Raw genomic sequence first — 18,015 nt, 5'->3', positions numbered from 1 at the left:
TCTGTACGTGGCCCTCAGTGAAATAAGTTTGGACACCCCTGGGCTAAAGGATAGGGCTGGGTACTGATAAATACTTTTTCGATACGATACCTGAATAGATACTTTTTTTTTCCGATACCTATACTAAATTATTTGTCATCCAGAACCAGAAAAACGGAGCAATAATGTTTGGAAGATCTGCAAATTTACAATGTCGGGTTCATTGGGATACTCGGAGAAGGAAAAATTATGTCTTCTTTAATTTAATTTAATTTATTTGTTAGCAAAAATAGAGGGGGAAAATGGGAATAAATTGGGGGAAAATGGGGGGAAATAGGGAAAATATAACGATACAACAAATTAGCAAAAATGAATGGAAAAATTTAAAAAATATGGGCAAAAAAAGAAATTGGGCAAAAATGCGGAAAAATGCACACAAAAAAATCAATACTTTCATTTTTTCGATACCGGTAGTACCTAAACCTTTTCTCCAATACCATACTGGTATCTTTCATGGAACCCAGCCACACTAAGGCAGACTTCGAATGAGCCGTTTTAGATGTATTTGTATCTTGAAACTACAACGGTTATTATGTAGAACTAAACCACTTTTCTTAACTTTTTCTTTTTTTTTTTCAGAGCAGTTGTTATGCAGAGTTAGTCAACTAGTCCAGTTTTTCAGCAGAATGTCCGACTATTTTGGACAAATGTGGATGAAACGCAGTCCCCCGTGGAGTCAGAAAACCAGTCTTGTGAGAAGCTCAGCTCTGACCTCGATGTCCCTGAAACCTGGGGAATAACAAGCCGCTTGTTGCCGTAATGAATCAGCGATGAACCTTAGGATGAAAAGGGACGGAGAGGAAACTTTTGTGCGCAGGAGGAGAAAACGGATCAGTCCGAGTGAGAAGTCACACTGACGTCAGGAGTGTCGGGAGCTTTGGTTTTCAAAAATGTTGGGCACGTCCAGAGAGACAATAATGTAATACTTGAATGAACTCTTAAAAGCACAGTGGCATGCAAAACCTTGTCTGATATTTAGCGGGAACAGTTCACAGGTAGATATTAGAATGGATTCAATTCAATTAAGACAAATTAGGTAAGAAAATGTAACTCCTTTGTTGGAAAAAAGCTAATGACCCAATATAGGGATGACCACAAGAGGCGCAGGCTCCTGACCATCTCCTGACCTAAACATTGTTGAAAATCTGTGGATAGACCTCCAAAGAGCAGTGTGAGCAAGATAGAGAGAGGAATGGGCGAGAATCCCCCAAACTAGAATTGAAAGAGTTAAACTAAAAGGACTAAAACTGCCTGAACAATAACATAACTGCTGAAAAAAAAAAGATCTATATTGATATCCATTTATTTATTTTTTGCCATTTACTGTTCTGGCAGTTTAAGTCCTCCGCACAGAGTGCCCAAAATGAAGCTTAGTTTGAAAATGCTAAGAATAAAACTTGTCTGAAATGTAATGGAAATCTGTAACTTCATGCCTTTTGGAGATCATTTCATCTTCCCCTCGCTCCATTCTTCACATTGACAGACTCTGTTTGGACTTTTGCATGCCACTGTAGCCTCTCTCTCCCTCACAGGCTGAAGCTGCGGTGGTGCGTCTTGGTGAACTCCCGTTTGCGGATGTCGCTCGGCCTCTCCCTCCTCTCCTCCTCGCGCTCCTCTCCGGTCACGCTGCTCACGTCGCTCAGGTCGCCCAGGTGGTCCACCGAGTCGTAGCGCTCCAGGTCCGAGGCGATGGTCTGAAGGCTGAACACCGACACGGAGTCCGAGCCGCAGCGCTCCCTCTCGCGCTCCCTGTAGCGCTCCACCAGCTCCATGGCGGTCACCACGTCCAGCTGAGGGGAGACGAGGGTAATGTGTCAGGAGAGATAAAGGCGAGGAGTGAACAAAGTGGAGTGAACAACGTGGTTTACTAAGCCAGTAGGACATTCGGCTGCACGCTGTGTGTCCTTCCACAAGCTGTTATAACTTTCACTTTTTGGCATGTTTCTTTCCTATTGACTATCTCTCTTAAGCATTTTAGTATGTGCCGTTAATTGTTATATAATTTTATGTCATGTCCTTTTAAATGTTCACAATGCACTTTGAACCTTTTTAATAAAGTGGGTTTATAATTCAAATGGCTGATGAACTGAACCGTGCAATCCCCAGGAATACAACAACAACGGCAGTGTGGAAAACCAGGGAATACCCGAAATTGTTCAATAATTAGATAGAAACATGAGTGCAACAACATATGTATTTATTATTGTTAATCTGTATAGTTATTCAAGTAACAGAGGCAAAGCTACCACCCGCCTAAACCAAATGCATTCTGTCCTCTTTGGCTATTATATAGGCCTGTGTAACACCTCATTTGAAAGCTAAGACCCACAAAACTGATCTTTTTCCTCGCGTTGTTGCTGTGTTGTGTCACCTTTTGTATGTTTTTTCTTTCTTTCTTTTTTTTCCATTTTTGTCACATTTTTGTTGAATTTTTGTCACATTTTTGAGAAGTTTTGTCACTCTTTGGTAGAGTTTTTGTCACATTTTTGTTGCGTTTACCTCATTGTTTTCTTCTCATTTTTTGTGGCTATTTTGGTGCTTTTGTCCCAAGAAGCTTTTTGATGAGAAAATGGGATCCGTTCAGGTGGAAGTTAAGAGGTTAAACAGTAATAATAATGGCACTTTTATATAATAGTACAAAATAAATAAAGCAAAACGGCCATAAAACAGCACCTTTAAGTGTTTAACAATTGCTGTTAACAGAAATCAAAGTGCCATTTCTTCTCCTGACAAGGGTTTAGGGTTATTGTGGGTTTGTTTGAGGCTATGGTCCCATCAGGACCATAGGGCAGTTTCCAACGGGCCGAGTGAAGCGTCTCCGTCCACTACTGTTGTGGGCGGATGTGCCTCAGATATACGGGCGTACCAGAAACACGCAAATAGAAAGGTTCCGGCTCGGAAGTTTCGGCTTGGGGGGGGGAAATAGGGGAAAAAACGTTTAATTGCGTTAAAAAAATTAAAATCTGTGTAACTAATTAACCGAAATTAATGCGTTTACGTCCCACTCCTAGTGATAATGTGATGAAAATATTATTCATAACAATGCACCAACCTGCGGGCAAAACTGAACCAAAAAAATCTTTATCCAGTATAAAATAATGTTAACGTTTTTTTTAATATAGGACCATTCACTGTTTAACATGTATTACATTGGGAGTGTTTATGTAGGATGTTTCATATACTCAACTGTGCCTTCTGAGGTAAAATCTGTCCAAAAACAACTCACAATGAACTCAAGAGCACTCTCTCTCAAAACCCATTTCACAGCATTTAGAAAGAAATCAACATCGACTGCAATTACGCCATATGACATGAGTAAAAAATCTTTGCATCTCCGTCTAAAACCTTGTTCCCGGTGTCGGTCTCACCTGGTCGGCTCCTCCGCAGGCGCCCCGCTCTCGGCCCGCGCTCTCCCGGTCGGCCTCTGCTCCCACGGGGGGACTCCTCAGGTTGGGACAGGCCTCTCTGGTTCCTCTCTGAGCGTGGATCTCTTCACTGATCTGCTCCAGGTTCCTCAAAGCCAGAGAGTATCTCGACTTCACCTTAGCCACAGTCTCCTCCAGCTGCAGCACCGTGGTCTTATGTTCCTGAGAGAAAAGGCACAAGGATCAAGCTCCCCTTTCTCACACGGGAGAAGGATTTAGTAATCTTAGAACTGGCAAAAGAATAATCTGTGTTTTTTGATTACTTTTATCAATGACAACCTGCACTGCATCCGAGTTTATCTTGACGCTATCTATAATTTAACAAGACGCAATAATATATCGCAAAATTACTGAGGTCTTCCATGATCTGACCATAATATTTTTAATAATATGCTGTAGTTCAGAACAAAAACACACAGGGAGGGGGTCATTCAACAGCCTTTGTTCATGTGTCACGGACTCATTTGCACACTTTGCACATTTGGGGTCCTATTACTGCAATACATGCAGTTTCTAGCTATATATACACTAGTGGGTGGTTTGAGAGAGTTTGAGAGAGCTGTCTACTTTGAACCTATTTAGCACCTTTCTTGATAAACAATGGTAATCTAAAAATCTGCAAAATGTCAGTTTTAGTTTTGATTTTCTTAAGTTAATTCCATCTTGCTCTTATTTTGGTCCAGATTTACTATTGTGTAACAGAAGGTCCTGCGCCGGATGGGTCAGGCTGAACGACATGGACAAAATTTTATATGTTGATATTCATGCCAGATATCTTGATATCGATACGATACAATTATGAGTTAGGTGAAACCCATTTTTCAGAAAAGTAAAAACATAATACAAAAGAGCGCAGTTTTACTGATGAAAATCTATATCGTTAATATCTTGCTTTTCTAATTTCAATATTTTGACATTTCTTATTTTTATTTTTTTGCCTGACGAAGGCCACTTGCCGAAACGTTGCATTAATAAAGGAACACTGGTGTTGCAAGTATACAGTGTGCGAGAGATTTTTCCTTTTCTACGTTTGGTCTCTATGCCTTCTCTTACGCACCTGTTTTAAACAAAGAGTGTGCGAAGTAAACCTTCTTCAAACTCAAAGCTAAAATCCCAACAAATTGTTCCTTGAGACTCATGTTCACTAATCTTACAGCTGAATACTGTCATCATTTTCAAGTTTTAGTCTCAATACTGAGATCCACATGCGTAGGTTGTCCCGGTGACTTTGCCAGAGGGCAGATTCTTCCCCGTCGGCTCGGATTTGGACATTAATTTAACGGCGCAGTGAAAAATAGTTTAGAGTCACCTCTAAACTCCATAAACCCGAACACAGCGGAGTTTTGCAGAGTCAGCAGCAGCAGCTTCATATCATTTTTCTTAAACATGAGCGCAGTAGGACGAGGAGAGTGTCAAACAGGTTCACTCCACAGGAACAGATGTTACAGGATAAACTTACAACTCGAGATAGAACAACAACACTGATATTCACACAATTTCCGTTTTTCTGACCTGCTTTTGCAGTTTAATTTGCAAATTGTCTTTATAATCAAGAGTCAATTCCACGTTGACATTTAAAATAACTGTATGACAGAAGACAAAAATATGACTCTCCATCTCTACTGGTGTGCCACAGGGTTCTGTCCTAGGGCCCGTCCTCTTTATCATCTGTATTCTCCACTTGGTCACATCTTCACACAATATCCATTTTCACCGCTACACCAGAGCTACACCCGGTTCAACTGTCTTAATCCCAGCTCTGAAACAGATTCCTCCTTGTGGCCACCTCCTCCACTCTCTCTCTCTTCTGCTTCCATCAACAACTCGCTCCTTGCTCCTCTGTCCCTCAGGTTCGGAGTCACCGTAGACACTGCTACGATTATAATACAGATTCAAAAACCGGTGGGTAAAGTAGTTAAATATTAGCTAAAGTAAGAGTAACTTTGAAACAGTTGTACGCAAGAAGTAAAAAGTAGTGACCAAAATAGTTACTCAAGTAAGAGTAAAAATACACACTGTGAGTACCGAGGAACTGTTTGAGCGTTCAAGTCTGATTTACGAATCAGTAGTGACATTAAATAAATGAAACAAAACATGAAGGAAATGCCTGAAAATATACAGAAATAATACTTTTCTTCAGAATAAAGTGCATAAAACACAAACTACATCTACTTTATGTGTCACATGAAACTATTGCCGCTTATAGATTTACTCACTGTGGAAGATTTTTTACTCAAGTAAGAGAGATACCTCATTATAACATTACTTGAAGACACTAGATGCAAGTTGATCATTTTATACTCAGCACTGCCGCCTCAGGTCTTATGCGTAACTGCAGGTTCTATATTAAGCTCGTGCATGACGGCACTTCAGACCCAAAGTAACAACTATTTGAGTGACAGTGCAGGATTTTAGAGGCAGTTGTGGTGAATGGGCTCATTCTGCACATTAGGACATGGCTGGAACATGTAGGGGGAGGAAAATACTTAGTGTTAACAGTTTTAAACTCTGAATAGTCCCTTTAAGTAGAAATATAAAGTACCTCATGATATAGCTACTCTAAGTACAATTATTTCAAATAGGACCGTTCAGACAGTCCTATGCCATCTAGTCACACACTCGCCATCACAATACTGTTATTTGTTTTTTCTTATGTTTCAACTCTACAGTGCCTGGTATTTTAAAAGACACGTTTAAATAACATGTATTATTATGATGATTATGATGATGATGATTATTATTTCATTATTATTATGAACTGCTAAACTAATGCAAGAATCACATGCACCATGTTCCCTGATCTCTAGACTGTACTACCCATATTATGCATGATACTGGAGGCAATTATTTTCGCTGAATAATTGCTCTCTTTGTAATTTGCTAAATGAGATGTTGATTCAGCTACAATCCAGAATGAATCTCTGCTCATTTTATTACAAGATGAGGCACAAAGACTTCGGAAACCAATGGAGTGCATTTGCAGTAATTGCTCCATTTGTCAGAAGTAAAAGAAAACGCCCCTGATGTGGGGCAGAAACAGAGCGACTAACCACTCTGCCACCGTGAGTGTAAAGCATGATTCCCCGGATGTGTGGTGTACCTCCAGGATGTGGTTGAACTGCGCCTTGAGTTCGAAGTAGGTTTTCGATTTCATGATGTTCCGCTTGAGAGACTTCTGCAGCGTTTGGACTCGGGCCTCGGCTTCCTGGCAGGCTTTAGTCACGCGCATGTGCTCCCTCTCGCTGCGAAGTCGCTCCTCCTCCGCCTCGTTCACCTAAAAGCGGAGAAACTGTCACGGTTCCAAGGCTCCCAAGACCTCATTTAGACCTCAGCGGTCGGTCGCTCTGGGCTGCTACCTTGCTGGTGGCGTGGTTGAGCATCTCCTGCCACGTGGGGTCCAGGGTGTTCTTCCCGTCGGCCATCAGCCCCTGTTCGGCCACGTAGACCATCTCCCGCGCCGCCGTGTGCATCGACACGGCCCGCTCGAAACGCAGAGCCGCCTTCTGGGTCTCCTGCTGAGCCTGGGGACAGGGCACAGCACCAACACAAGCTAAGAGTCTGTGTCATAAACAGAGGTGGGTATTGTCGACAACAGGGGTTCTCCACCTTTAAATCAAAAGGTGAGAAAAAGAAAACTCACAGAAGTCAAAGGTATGAAAAATGTATTATTTACAAAATCAACAGTGCTCATTGCAGTAAATATTGTAAGAGTAAAAATTATGCATTTGTAGATATAATAATTCAATGATTAGAGGAAAAAATGCATAATAATTGGGAAACAAAGTAAAAACTAACTCTATGATGGACACTCCGAGTCTCTGTCTGTCGTCTGTAAGCTCCTAACAAGGTACAAGGGAAGTTATTGCAAGACGAAGGGGCGGATCTAAATGTAAATCACTCAGACAGCTGTGATTGGAGTCCCTTTATAATAATCATGGTTGAGAACGCACATTCACTAAGATAAAGTTGTTTTTTTCTATATTTCTGTTTAGATTTATCCAGATCACTGCTATACTTGTTTGGATACAGAATAATTTCACATTTTAAAAGCTCTAAATTTTTCATCAACAAAACCTCTGGCTGAACCTTGTGTCAGTAAAGTTGTTTTAGTGTCTATTTCTTGTTTTACGTCAACAAGAAAAAAGAGCGACTCATTTTCGAATAAGAGGAAGTTCATGTCTTTAACACCAGGGATTCTATCTTTAATCAGTGATTATGATACAAGCCGTTAATCTATACGGGACCTCAAGAGCTTATTGCTAGCAGTTGTAAAATGATGTTTTTATGATGCTGCCCCTACAGGCCGAAGCTGCAACTGCACTTAGGGGAATGCAACAAGCTCTGCTGTGCCCATAAAATTCACAGCACAGAAGGGCCACCGAGATGGACCAAATAACCTCGAGGTCCGGACCTGAGTCCAGAGTTTGAGTAGGCATTATTGAAAATTGAAAATGTATACTTGACTATGTTTGTATGTATGTAACTATATTGTGTTTTATAAATCGCTGTGTGATTTTAATTCTGTCTTTCTTAGGCTGGCTTTGACATCTGCCACAGGGAATAAAGATGAAAATTCGCTTTCTCTGCTAACTCGGGCATATTTACATTATAAAATGTTGATCAATATGCACTGTCCCTTTTCAAATAAATAAATAAAGTTCAATATATTGAGGCAGGAAGCTATCACGATAAATGAAGACCTTATAATGCCACAGAAACTAAATCTAGTACTCTGTTCGAAAAGTACTTAATCTTAAATTATCTCACAATGAAACATGAAAGACAATGATACACAACTTACTTTGGGCCAACAAATAAAGTATTGCTTTCAAAAAATGGTGGGAAAAGGCAAATAAATGACAATAAATATTGAGGCAAAAAATGTGTTGTTAATCTGTCATTTACTGAACGATAAGTCGATGTAGTAATTATCGTGACAGGCCTGTTTGCAGCACATGGTCATGATTTATTTTGAATATATCTGTAAGAGGAGGATTCTATCTGTCCATGCACTGTAGCAGAGATGTAGCCCGAGACATTTTTTCCAGTCCTGAACCTGTCTCTCTTAACATACGAGCTCAGGCCGAGCCATTTTCAAAGCGCTCAATCAGACTTTTTCCCGTCACGTTTAAGCCGTTACGAATGAGCCGTGCTATCGACATGAGGACTGCCCGCGGAAGAGGAGCGAAGATACGATTAAGCGTCAGCGCGAGACGAGGGAGAGGAAACGGCCACCTCAGCAAAAATCTGAAAACACGCGGGACGACATCAATGGCAGGAGCAGCCAGACGATCACAGAAAAAATGTAACACCTTTATCTCAGTTGAAGATGTGAGGAGAGGTAAGAGAGGAATGAAATGAGGGAAATGCCCAGACCGAGAAGTTACAGATGAGACATTCCCATAGTAGCACAGAACAGTTCTAGTTTGGAGGGATTTTTGCCCTTGCTTCCTTACAAAAATCTCCCAGAGCTGAGAGATGTCTGGGCTGTCTTACACAGATCTTCGCTGATGTTTAGGTCAGGACACTGAAGGCCACTGAAGGGACTGTCTCATCTGTAACACTGCACAGACAGAAGACTCAGGATGTACCTCTTTGGCGAGTCGTCGGGCCTCGTAATAGGGCCGCGCTTTCTCGATGCACGTCCCCAGCTGCGAGCTCTGAGCGTTCAGTTTCCGCGCCGACTCTGTGAGGATCTTCCTGTAGTTCGACCTCGCGTCCTGGAGAGAGAAAAAAAAAAGACATGTAAAACTTAGATCTCAATACCTGAACATCCTGAATGACCAGTTTATTCCATCAACGGATTTCATCTTGCCTGACGGCACGGGCATATACCAAGGTATATCTGGTATATACCGGGTATTGGTTCAGAAAGCATATCGAAAGTGTTAAGGAATTAACAATGGTGTTCGAGATCATAGATGAAGAATAGGCAGCAGTCCGGATGTCTCATTCAGGAGAAGTTTATTTACCATCGGTGCGGGACCCAGAGACATTGCGCTAGTCCTACCATTCAAGTCTGTCTATGCTTCCACAGAAAAGGAATAAATATCCTCTCAGAGCGTCATACTGAAACGCAAGCAAACATTCAGAGGCTGAGAGCCTGAGCACCACTGTCAAGGCTACGACAGATAGTACGACTGTACAGCTTGACCCAGTATGATTAGTAGCGATTTACCGTTATCCTCTAACCGAAAGCTGATACCGAAAATAAATAATAATCTTTATATTCAAGTTTTGATACTGTTATTCATGAAAATGTACACAAAAAACACAAAAAAATTTAGAAAAACAAGTGGAAAAATGTAGGTAAATTTTGCAAAAATGTGGGGAGAAAAAGGGAAAAATTGGGGCAAAATTGGGGAAAAAAAAAAAAAGGGGAAAATTGGGGAAAATTAGTGAAAAACACGTTAACAAATTGGGAAGAAAATAACAAAATAACAAAAAAAATATGGGAAAATTTAGGAAAAATATGAAAAGCAAATTTTAAAAAAACCTGGAAAAATTTTGTTTAAAATGGGGAAAAATAAGAAAAACTTGAAAAGTGTTTTTTTTATGCCTTTTTGTGGTTAAAGGAGGTTTCTTGGTTGTGATACAGATGCAAAAGAAATTAAATTCAAGGAAAAGGAATAAATTAACACTGTTAATCTGTTTTATGGTTCTAGATTCCAAATATTTTAGTATAGAAAAAAAAAGTATCGAAAACCAATTTTTATCATTAAATTACCGGTATTGAAAAAAATGTAACGATACCCAGCCCTAGATACTAAATGCCCAAAAGTTAACCAGTTTGCCCAACAATTTAACAACTTTTTTTATGTGCAAAACACCAGCAGATTTCAGGCTCGTGTACATACAGCTCTGGTTTAAAATAACATGCGTCGATTCTCGTGGGTTTGTAGGCTGTGACCCTTAAGTCTCCAGTGATTCAGTCTTTATTCAAGTCTTATTTTTACTCTACAGAGAAATAAGTGGGAAAGAGGCCCATAATACGCCCTTATCTGGTCTTGTTTTAGGTCTGTTATAGTCAAGTTACAGTCCCGCTATAGTCCAGACGCAGTGCAGTTTAGTTCAGTCCTGGTTCAGTCCTGCTTTAGTCCTTGGGTTGGATCTGCTTCCGCCCTGAGCATCCGAATGGAGAAGGAGAAACCATGTCCTAGATTAGATTAAGCCTCTGTGAAACGTGATAATGGACTGGAGAAGCGCAGTCTCCTGCCGACGCCGCGGATATGTTTCCATTTTAACTCTTCTCACCCGGAAAACAAGATTATTATCGATCAGAGAGAGAGGCTCATCAAATATTCAGCAGCACAGCCAGAGGAAACAGAAACACGGTGGGGAATTGTGCTTTCATTGGAGTCAGCCTTATGCGCCTAATGATAATGAGACATGTCAAAAATAACAGGGGAATAGAAGGGTCCAAAATTGCATTATTAAACTGATGGATTGAAGCTGATCTCCATGGTAACGCAGAACAGTCAGCGCCATAGTGAGGGAAAACATACAGCTTTCCATGGACTTAAAGTGGGCAGAAAAAAATCTATATTTATCTCTAAACGTTTGAAATTACATAAGTAAACTAAGTAGCCTTTTAGGCCAGCAGCACTTCCACAAACATGGAACGTTTCAAGCATTTGCAATACATCTTTCAGTTGCCAAAAGACTCTTTATGTTAGACCTGTAAGCTAATCGTAGTTGCTAAACATTTGTTAGCATTTTACCACTTCACCCACCTTGCCTCCAGTGTCTGCGTACATTGTTGCATGACTGAGAGTGTGAATGGGTGAATGGTTCTTTGCTGTAAAGCACTTTGAGTGCCTAAGGTAGGTGGAAAAGCGCTTTATAAGAATCAGAATTGGTTTTGTCACATAAAACATGATATAAAGTTGAGACTATTTACCATTTACATAATAACATAGCTATTGTTTATCTTTTTAAACAGGGGTGTCCAAACCTTTTCATTGAAGGCCACATATTGAAGTGTAATTGTGGAGGGCCACAGAATAGTGGTTAACTCTGTGAAAATAACAACGGACTGCATTAAAGTGATAGTCTGTAAGTTTGCAAAGTGAGGAGAGATGCCCCTCTTTAACCAGAAAGCCCTTCTTAGTTTGCAAAATTAGGAGAACAGGAACAGAATTTTCAAAAGTAAACAATCAGGCTCCTCCCCCTCCCTCCTGATTGGACCAACACAGGACTCTGATAAGTTGCTGAGATCCAAGAAGGAGGGACTTTACAAAAAGTCATCGTTATATACATTACATTAGGGCTGCTCGATTATAGAAAAAATAATAATCACGATTATTATAGTAATAATTGAAATCACGATTATTTGTTGCCTTAAATTATTTATTCATTTTTATTATTATTTTAAAAAACAACTTTGGACTACATTTTCTTTGGGGAAAAAAAGCATATATATATATTTTTTTTTAATATGCTCCTATAGGGACACCTGCCTGCCCCCTGCTGGCCAGCCCTCACACCTGTCCAACAGAGCCGCTCGGCCTGATGACATCATCACACAGCGCTAATGTTTTTATGTCTAACCAAAGCCTGAGCCTTTAGCACGTGAAATGCGAAGGGAACAGAAACAATCATCTCAGTGGCATGAAGTAAAAAGAGTTTGTTTGAGCTCCGTTGAGATCTGCTCCTGAAGAAGAGTTTTAGACTTTTCTACTAAACAAAACCCAGGCCTGGGCAAAGGATGTCGAGGCTTCTACAGCTGTTCTCCTTTCAGCACAAGGTGAGCTCTTAACAGTGGCGTTATCTCAAGAGTTAAGTATAAAAAATATTATTAGTACGATATTATTTGCAGTTCTGTCAGGCTGCGTTGGTGTTTCAGCTGATCAGACGCGATCACACAAACCGCGCAGGACGGACTTTTTGCGCAATCGAATTTCGATTAATTGCACAGCCCTACAATACATATTTTACGTCAACATGTAAGACCAGGTGGTTGATTTGGCATATTTTATGCAATCTGTAAAACATTTACACTTCCAGACTATCACTTTAAGCTGTGTTTCAGACCTTTGTTTAGGCTAGGAAAAAAAACATTTTTCTGTACTTTACTTGTAGAATTGGCACTCATCGCCAGAGATGCTAATTTTTTTCCAATAATTGTACACAGTGTAGTTATGAGTGCCAATTCTACAAAAAGCCTGAGAGCCACCAAACATTAGTCTGAGGCACACATTTGGTCCCCGGGCCGCACTACTGCAGCACTAATGCTTTAAAATGTTGCCGCATAGAAATGTAGTACTTCCTGTTGCCTCTGTGACAGCAAAAAAAAGTGACAAAGGCAGGGCAGATGAACAGCTAGTAGCTTTGTGATCTTCTGGTTTGATATATTTGCATTAGACTCATGTCAACATCATAATACTCAGTGAATGAATAACAGTGAATGGCTGTCCGTCAGTGATGTCTCTAAAGCCTTGGAACTAACTAGTCCAATCAAAACAAAAACTGTAAACTGAAAATTTTAAATTCACACGGACACACAGGGGAAAAGAAGGGCTGGAGGGTTAACCGAGTTGGATCCGTGTCACCTTTAAAACTGAAATAAAACTCACGTCCAGCTGCAGCTCCAGTTTGTTGATCTCAGCACTGGCCTCGTTCAGCTGCTCCAGTTCCTCCTGCGGGACGCACAAAAACACTTTAGAGAAATGTGCGTCTTGTAATTGCAGGTTATTCCAGTACAGAAAGAACACAGCACCGCTACACGCTCTTTTGTGCCGAGTCAGCCCATTTACACAGGTGCAAAGTAGAGCAGCGAAACTAAATGCAATTGAAATTCAAAATGGCTTTGTCTTCAGGAAACATATCCGCTCTGTGACCATTTAGGTATAAAATAGAGTTCAAACAACATTCGCACCAATTTCTGTAATCAAGACAATCAGCGCCTTGAAGCTGATGTTGCAGATTAGCACTAAAGTTAGAAATATTCAGGTTTTCTGGTGGTAAGAGTGAACAAACTGTCGACCTGTGCTGATATCTTGTGTAAAAGAGCAGTCGAACAGATACTGATCTCTAGAATCTGCTCACCCTGTACTTTTGACCTCCATACACATGTTGTATCGGATTAGAAGTTTATAATTTATTTGACCTTAATTTAATCAGAAAACTCCCATAAGGGGGAAGGGAAGGGAATCTTATTTGTATAGCGCTTTTCATATGACACAAGTCACACCCAAAGCGCAGTTTCCCCTGGGGCAGACTGACAGAAGAGACTGCACACATCTGCGCCAACGGTGCCTCCGACCACCACCAACCACTCACACATAGGCATTGGGTGAAGTGTCTTGCCCAAGGACCCTTTTTTTCAGGGGAAAAGCCCCAGAGGAGATCCTATTGTATATATTGTTTTGTGGATAACCAGGAGGAAACCTGCAACAAGGGGAGAACGTGCAAACATTGAAAGGTCTGTCCCAGCCCGGGATTGGACCCAGACCTTCTTCCTGTGAGGCACGCACCCCGATTGCTGCTCCACCGTGTCCCCCAGTCACCTGTCAAATTTTAAAGCTCCTGTATGCGTTTAAAAATATACCCAGTGAATCTTGGTTTAAAAATCTTCTAAAAAGTCTATACTTAAACAAAAATCACTATTAAATATTGCCCTAACATGTTTCAGGCGAATGAAAGGTTTACATTTTGAGGTAAATTGCTGAACTGGAGAATGTCACTTGACGATAATCTCTCAGATGTTGAGATAATGTTATCATTGGGTACAACCTGTTACATAATGTACTTTCCCTTTGACAAAGTTGCACATTTTGTTTTTGAACTGACAACGAAAGATGAAAAAATCTACGGCAAAATGTTCAAACTAGTACCACAAGCCCTTATGACGGATACAATGTTTAAAACTTAATGCTTTGCTTGTCTCTGTATCTCTATAGTAGCACGTTGTTAAAGTTAAAGGTTGAAATAGATAAGGGTAAAACATGTGTGTTCAATTTCAAATCTCAAAGCAAAATTCCTTGTTTGTCATGTATCCAGTTGTAATTATTTTTAAAACATTGATGAAGATGCTGCTTACAATGCTGAAAACTTATCAGTATTGTTATCATGAAGATAATATACAGACTGCTTATTTATGGCCCTGATTCAACAGTTTCTCCACAGATTCATAAGGAAAATCATCATAATTTCAGATTCTCGCGTTGTCTCCATATTAAGTAGCACCTACAGACTTCTAAAACTTAAAAATAGTTTGTGTTTTTATCAATATTTCATTCCAAGCCTGCACTGACCCATTTACCGTCTAAATCTAGCTCCACTTCCATTTGAAATATGCTAAAGAAGAAGTAGCCGCACAGGGAGACCAGCGGGAGCAGGTGCACATGAAAGCCGAGAAGAGAGTGATGGAATGCGGGGTGTCAGACCTGAATCCTGGGATCCAGCTCCTCCTCGTACGGACTCTGCGCTTTATCCCCCGCAGTCTTCTTCTGCCTGGTGCTGCTGTCATCCTCTTCTTTTATCCCACTTTCTGCTGAGGTTTCATTGGTTTCGCTTGTTTTCACCTCCTCCGGATCTCCATCGGGGCTCGCCTCCCTCCACTCCCCCGTGTCGGACTCCCCCGACCCCGCGGGGCTCTCACGCTGGTCCCCAGGCTCCATCCCGGGGCCGCAAGATAACACCTCTAAAATCTCTCCAGAAGGGGATAAGAAAGTTTTTAAGCAGGCCCCGGAAAGCCACGACTAACACGATTAAGTAAAAGCGCTAAACAAATATAAAACAATGGTCTGATTATGTGTTTTTAAAGCAAAACGCCGAGGTTAGCCTAGCCTAGCCTAGCCTGCTAACCGGCTAACACAGCTGGCTATAATTTAGGCGTTTGTCAAACCCGGAGGGAATTTTCAACAATAAATATAGATAATACGACTGGAACAATTGCCCGTCCATGTGCGCCTTCATTATAATGTCCTTTTTGTGCCTGTCCTCGGGATTCTTCATAATTTGAGTTAGCCAGGCTAGGCTAGCTCATCTCTCCAGTCACAACATTTTGGCGAATGAAGTAAACAGAAACTGCCGAGTGTAGCGCACGAAACGCGATTCTGTTTGAGCCACAGCAGCTTCCGTAGGGACTGAAAACAACTCTGCAACTTTTTAACGAAAATAAAAATGTCTAAACTTTAGTGAGTGTTTGAAAGAGCTACATCTGTGTTTTGTCCATGTGGGAAAAGCTATGATTAAATATGTTTGAATATAGTTATATGAATGCAAGTTGACTATATTAATTTTAGATATAGTCTAAATTTAAAGCTGCACTGCGTAAGAATTCACCCGATAAACAAAATTTAAATAAAAGCATGTATTTTATGATAGATATTTTCACTATGGAAAAATACCTCAAACAACAGTGCTTTTGCTCTGAGCCACTCACCTCTGCTAAAACATGACTATAACTTTACCGGGAGTGGGTACGTCTCCAGATTGTCTCCATGGAGATGCCGACTACAGTCATTAGAATTGAGAGTTAAACAGGTTAGGCCCACATCCAGCATTGAATCATCATTATTTGTGTCACATTAAAGTCATTAAAGTGTAGTAGGCAACATCAGGACAAGGGCTAAATCTGGCCCCACCAGCATGTATCCTGTGGCTCCCCAAGACAGCATTGACAGATCCAAATACGCATAAAAATACGCATAAAAATACTCAATAAATGCTTAAAGGCGCAATATGCGAGTTGATATTTGTGCATGTTTGACCTTGTTGTGACCCAGTGGCTGTATGAGTGGTCAGCATGGCGCCTTTACTTCCATCACAGTGGTTTCTAGGACGCTCCAGGATCAATTGTTTGGTAGGTTTTCACTGAAGATGGACCCTCTCACCAGGAAAGCGTTGTAGAGACCACTGTGATCAAAAGTAAAGGCGCCATGCTGACCACTCAGCCGCTGGGTCACTGCAAGGTCAAATACGCACAAATATCCATAAAAAGACATTGTCCACAAAGAGATTTCATGAACTTACTGTTTTAGGTATTAAAAAAAATCTTAAATACTTGCAGTTTCCCTAAGTTTTTGTCATTCCTGTTACCAAACTACAAAAACTCTCCACATATTAATGGTTCAGTCCACTGACATCACAATCAAGAAGTTGTTTCATTCAGACGAGACTTTCCCACGATCTAAACCAATCAGTGACTCTCTCTCTCTTCGATATTTTACTCTATGAACTGTTTGTGGACATTTGGAATGGGGAGGGGAGCAAATATGTCATGTCATTCCTGTTACCATTTTTTTAATATGTAAATCCAAGTATGTTTCTGTTCTAACTTATTTAACCAATATCTACAAGAAATGTTGTTCCAATGGGTACAGCATGTGCTTCTGTGCTAGTTAGCATTAGCTTGCAATTGGAAAAGGTCAAATTTTGTCATTCCTGTTACCATTTTGAGGAAAAGAGATAAATAAATTAAAGAGAGACTGAGATGGACCCCATACATTTTTGTACACCTAAAAATATGCCTATTAAAAAAATATATATAAAAAAAAACGTTAAAAAAAAAAGCTGAAAAGACACAGATTTGGCGGAATGTTCAGCATATTCAACATTTTTATCCATCTCTTTATAATAATAAAACCAGCCCCAAAAAACACATGTAAAGATAAACATTGTGCATTTATTTCAAAAATATAGAAACACACAAATGTCATAATTTGTTATAACTTTGTCTTTACACATATGATTTGAAACAAACACCTGGAAGCTCATTTACAGAAGGCAAAACAAGAATCAAGAGTGGATTACTGCAGCTGTCATGTGGTCATAACGTAGGCCTACATTAGCTAGGACACCTACACTTCCCTCTCCCCAGACACTTCAACCAGCTGCTACCTGCTTCCAAGTACATTCAGGTTTATTGTACACACGTTTTTAGCAGAAGGACTAAACTAAAACACACAAGTAGCTTTAGTTATCCAGGGTTAACTTGATCCAAAAAACAAAACAAAAAGGCATTACTGGAGAAAACCTATGCATGATTGACTGTGTACTTGAAAGCAGCCTCTTCAAAGCAGAGATGTGCAGACTTCCCTCTCCCCAGACGCTCCTATTCGGACATTCACTACTTCAGACAAATGAGACCCACCACAGAAACACAGAAAAGTGGCTAATATTCAGACCATTGCATTGAACGCATTGATGAGTGTCATGTGCACTTGATGCTTTATACAAAAATAGATCTCTGAGTTTACAGCAGTTTTGTCTCTCAAACCGTTCAGGCGACACAGATAATAAGATATTTGGGAAATGAAAGAGACCTGAGTGGTGTTGGTTTGAACTGCGTCAGCAAAACAAAACAAAAAAAAACAATCAACATTTCCAGCATTGGCCCCAAAGTACAGAAATGACAGCTTAAAATATATATATATACTTCATAATTATTATTCCTGTTACTTGCTCTGAGATATTTACAATAAAATCAACGCTAATTACATTGTTTTACATTATCCACCATTCATACAATTATTCATGTTTGTACTATAGATTTCAATGGGGTGACAGTAGTGCAATGGTCTTAGGACTATAGTTCTATGAAAAT

General features: G+C 40.3%; 1 protein-coding gene across 1 annotated transcript; it reads right to left on the bottom strand.

Moving 5' to 3' along the window:
• Positions 1 to 1,505: 1,505 nt before the first annotated feature.
• sh3bp5la (SH3-binding domain protein 5-like, a) lies at positions 1,506 to 15,494 on the bottom strand. The gene is made up of 7 exons (XM_079562013.1): positions 14,852 to 15,494; positions 13,040 to 13,102; positions 9,056 to 9,184; positions 6,821 to 6,985; positions 6,565 to 6,738; positions 3,408 to 3,626; positions 1,506 to 1,829 (listed from the first exon to the last, which is right to left on the bottom strand). The coding sequence occupies exons 1-7, from the start codon at positions 15,083 to 15,085 to the stop codon at positions 1,566 to 1,568; spliced, it is 1,248 nt and encodes a 415-aa protein (XP_079418139.1). The 5' UTR covers positions 15,086 to 15,494; the 3' UTR covers positions 1,506 to 1,565.
• Positions 15,495 to 18,015: the final 2,521 nt, after the last annotated feature.

The sequence above is a fragment of the Gobius niger genome (genome assembly GCF_951799975.1).
Source record: "Gobius niger genome assembly, chromosome: 8".
NCBI classification, from domain to species: domain Eukaryota; kingdom Metazoa; phylum Chordata; class Actinopteri; order Gobiiformes; family Gobiidae; genus Gobius; species Gobius niger.
This window is presented reverse-complemented; position numbering and strand designations above follow the sequence as displayed.

Excerpts from the sequence above, each read along its gene's own strand:
- sh3bp5la (XM_079562013.1), bottom strand. The coding sequence starts at position 15,085 with ATGGAGCCTGGGGACCAGCGTGAGAGCCCCGCGGGGTCGGGGGAGTCC. Across the intron at positions 6,986-9,055 it reads CCCGACGACTCGCCAAAGAG|GCTCAGCAGGAGACCCAGAA; the intron begins GTACATCCTGAG and ends CCCTGTCCCCAG. Across the intron at positions 1,830-3,407 it reads CCTGCGGAGGAGCCGACCAG|CTGGACGTGGTGACCGCCAT; the intron begins GTGAGACCGACA and ends GTCTCCCCTCAG.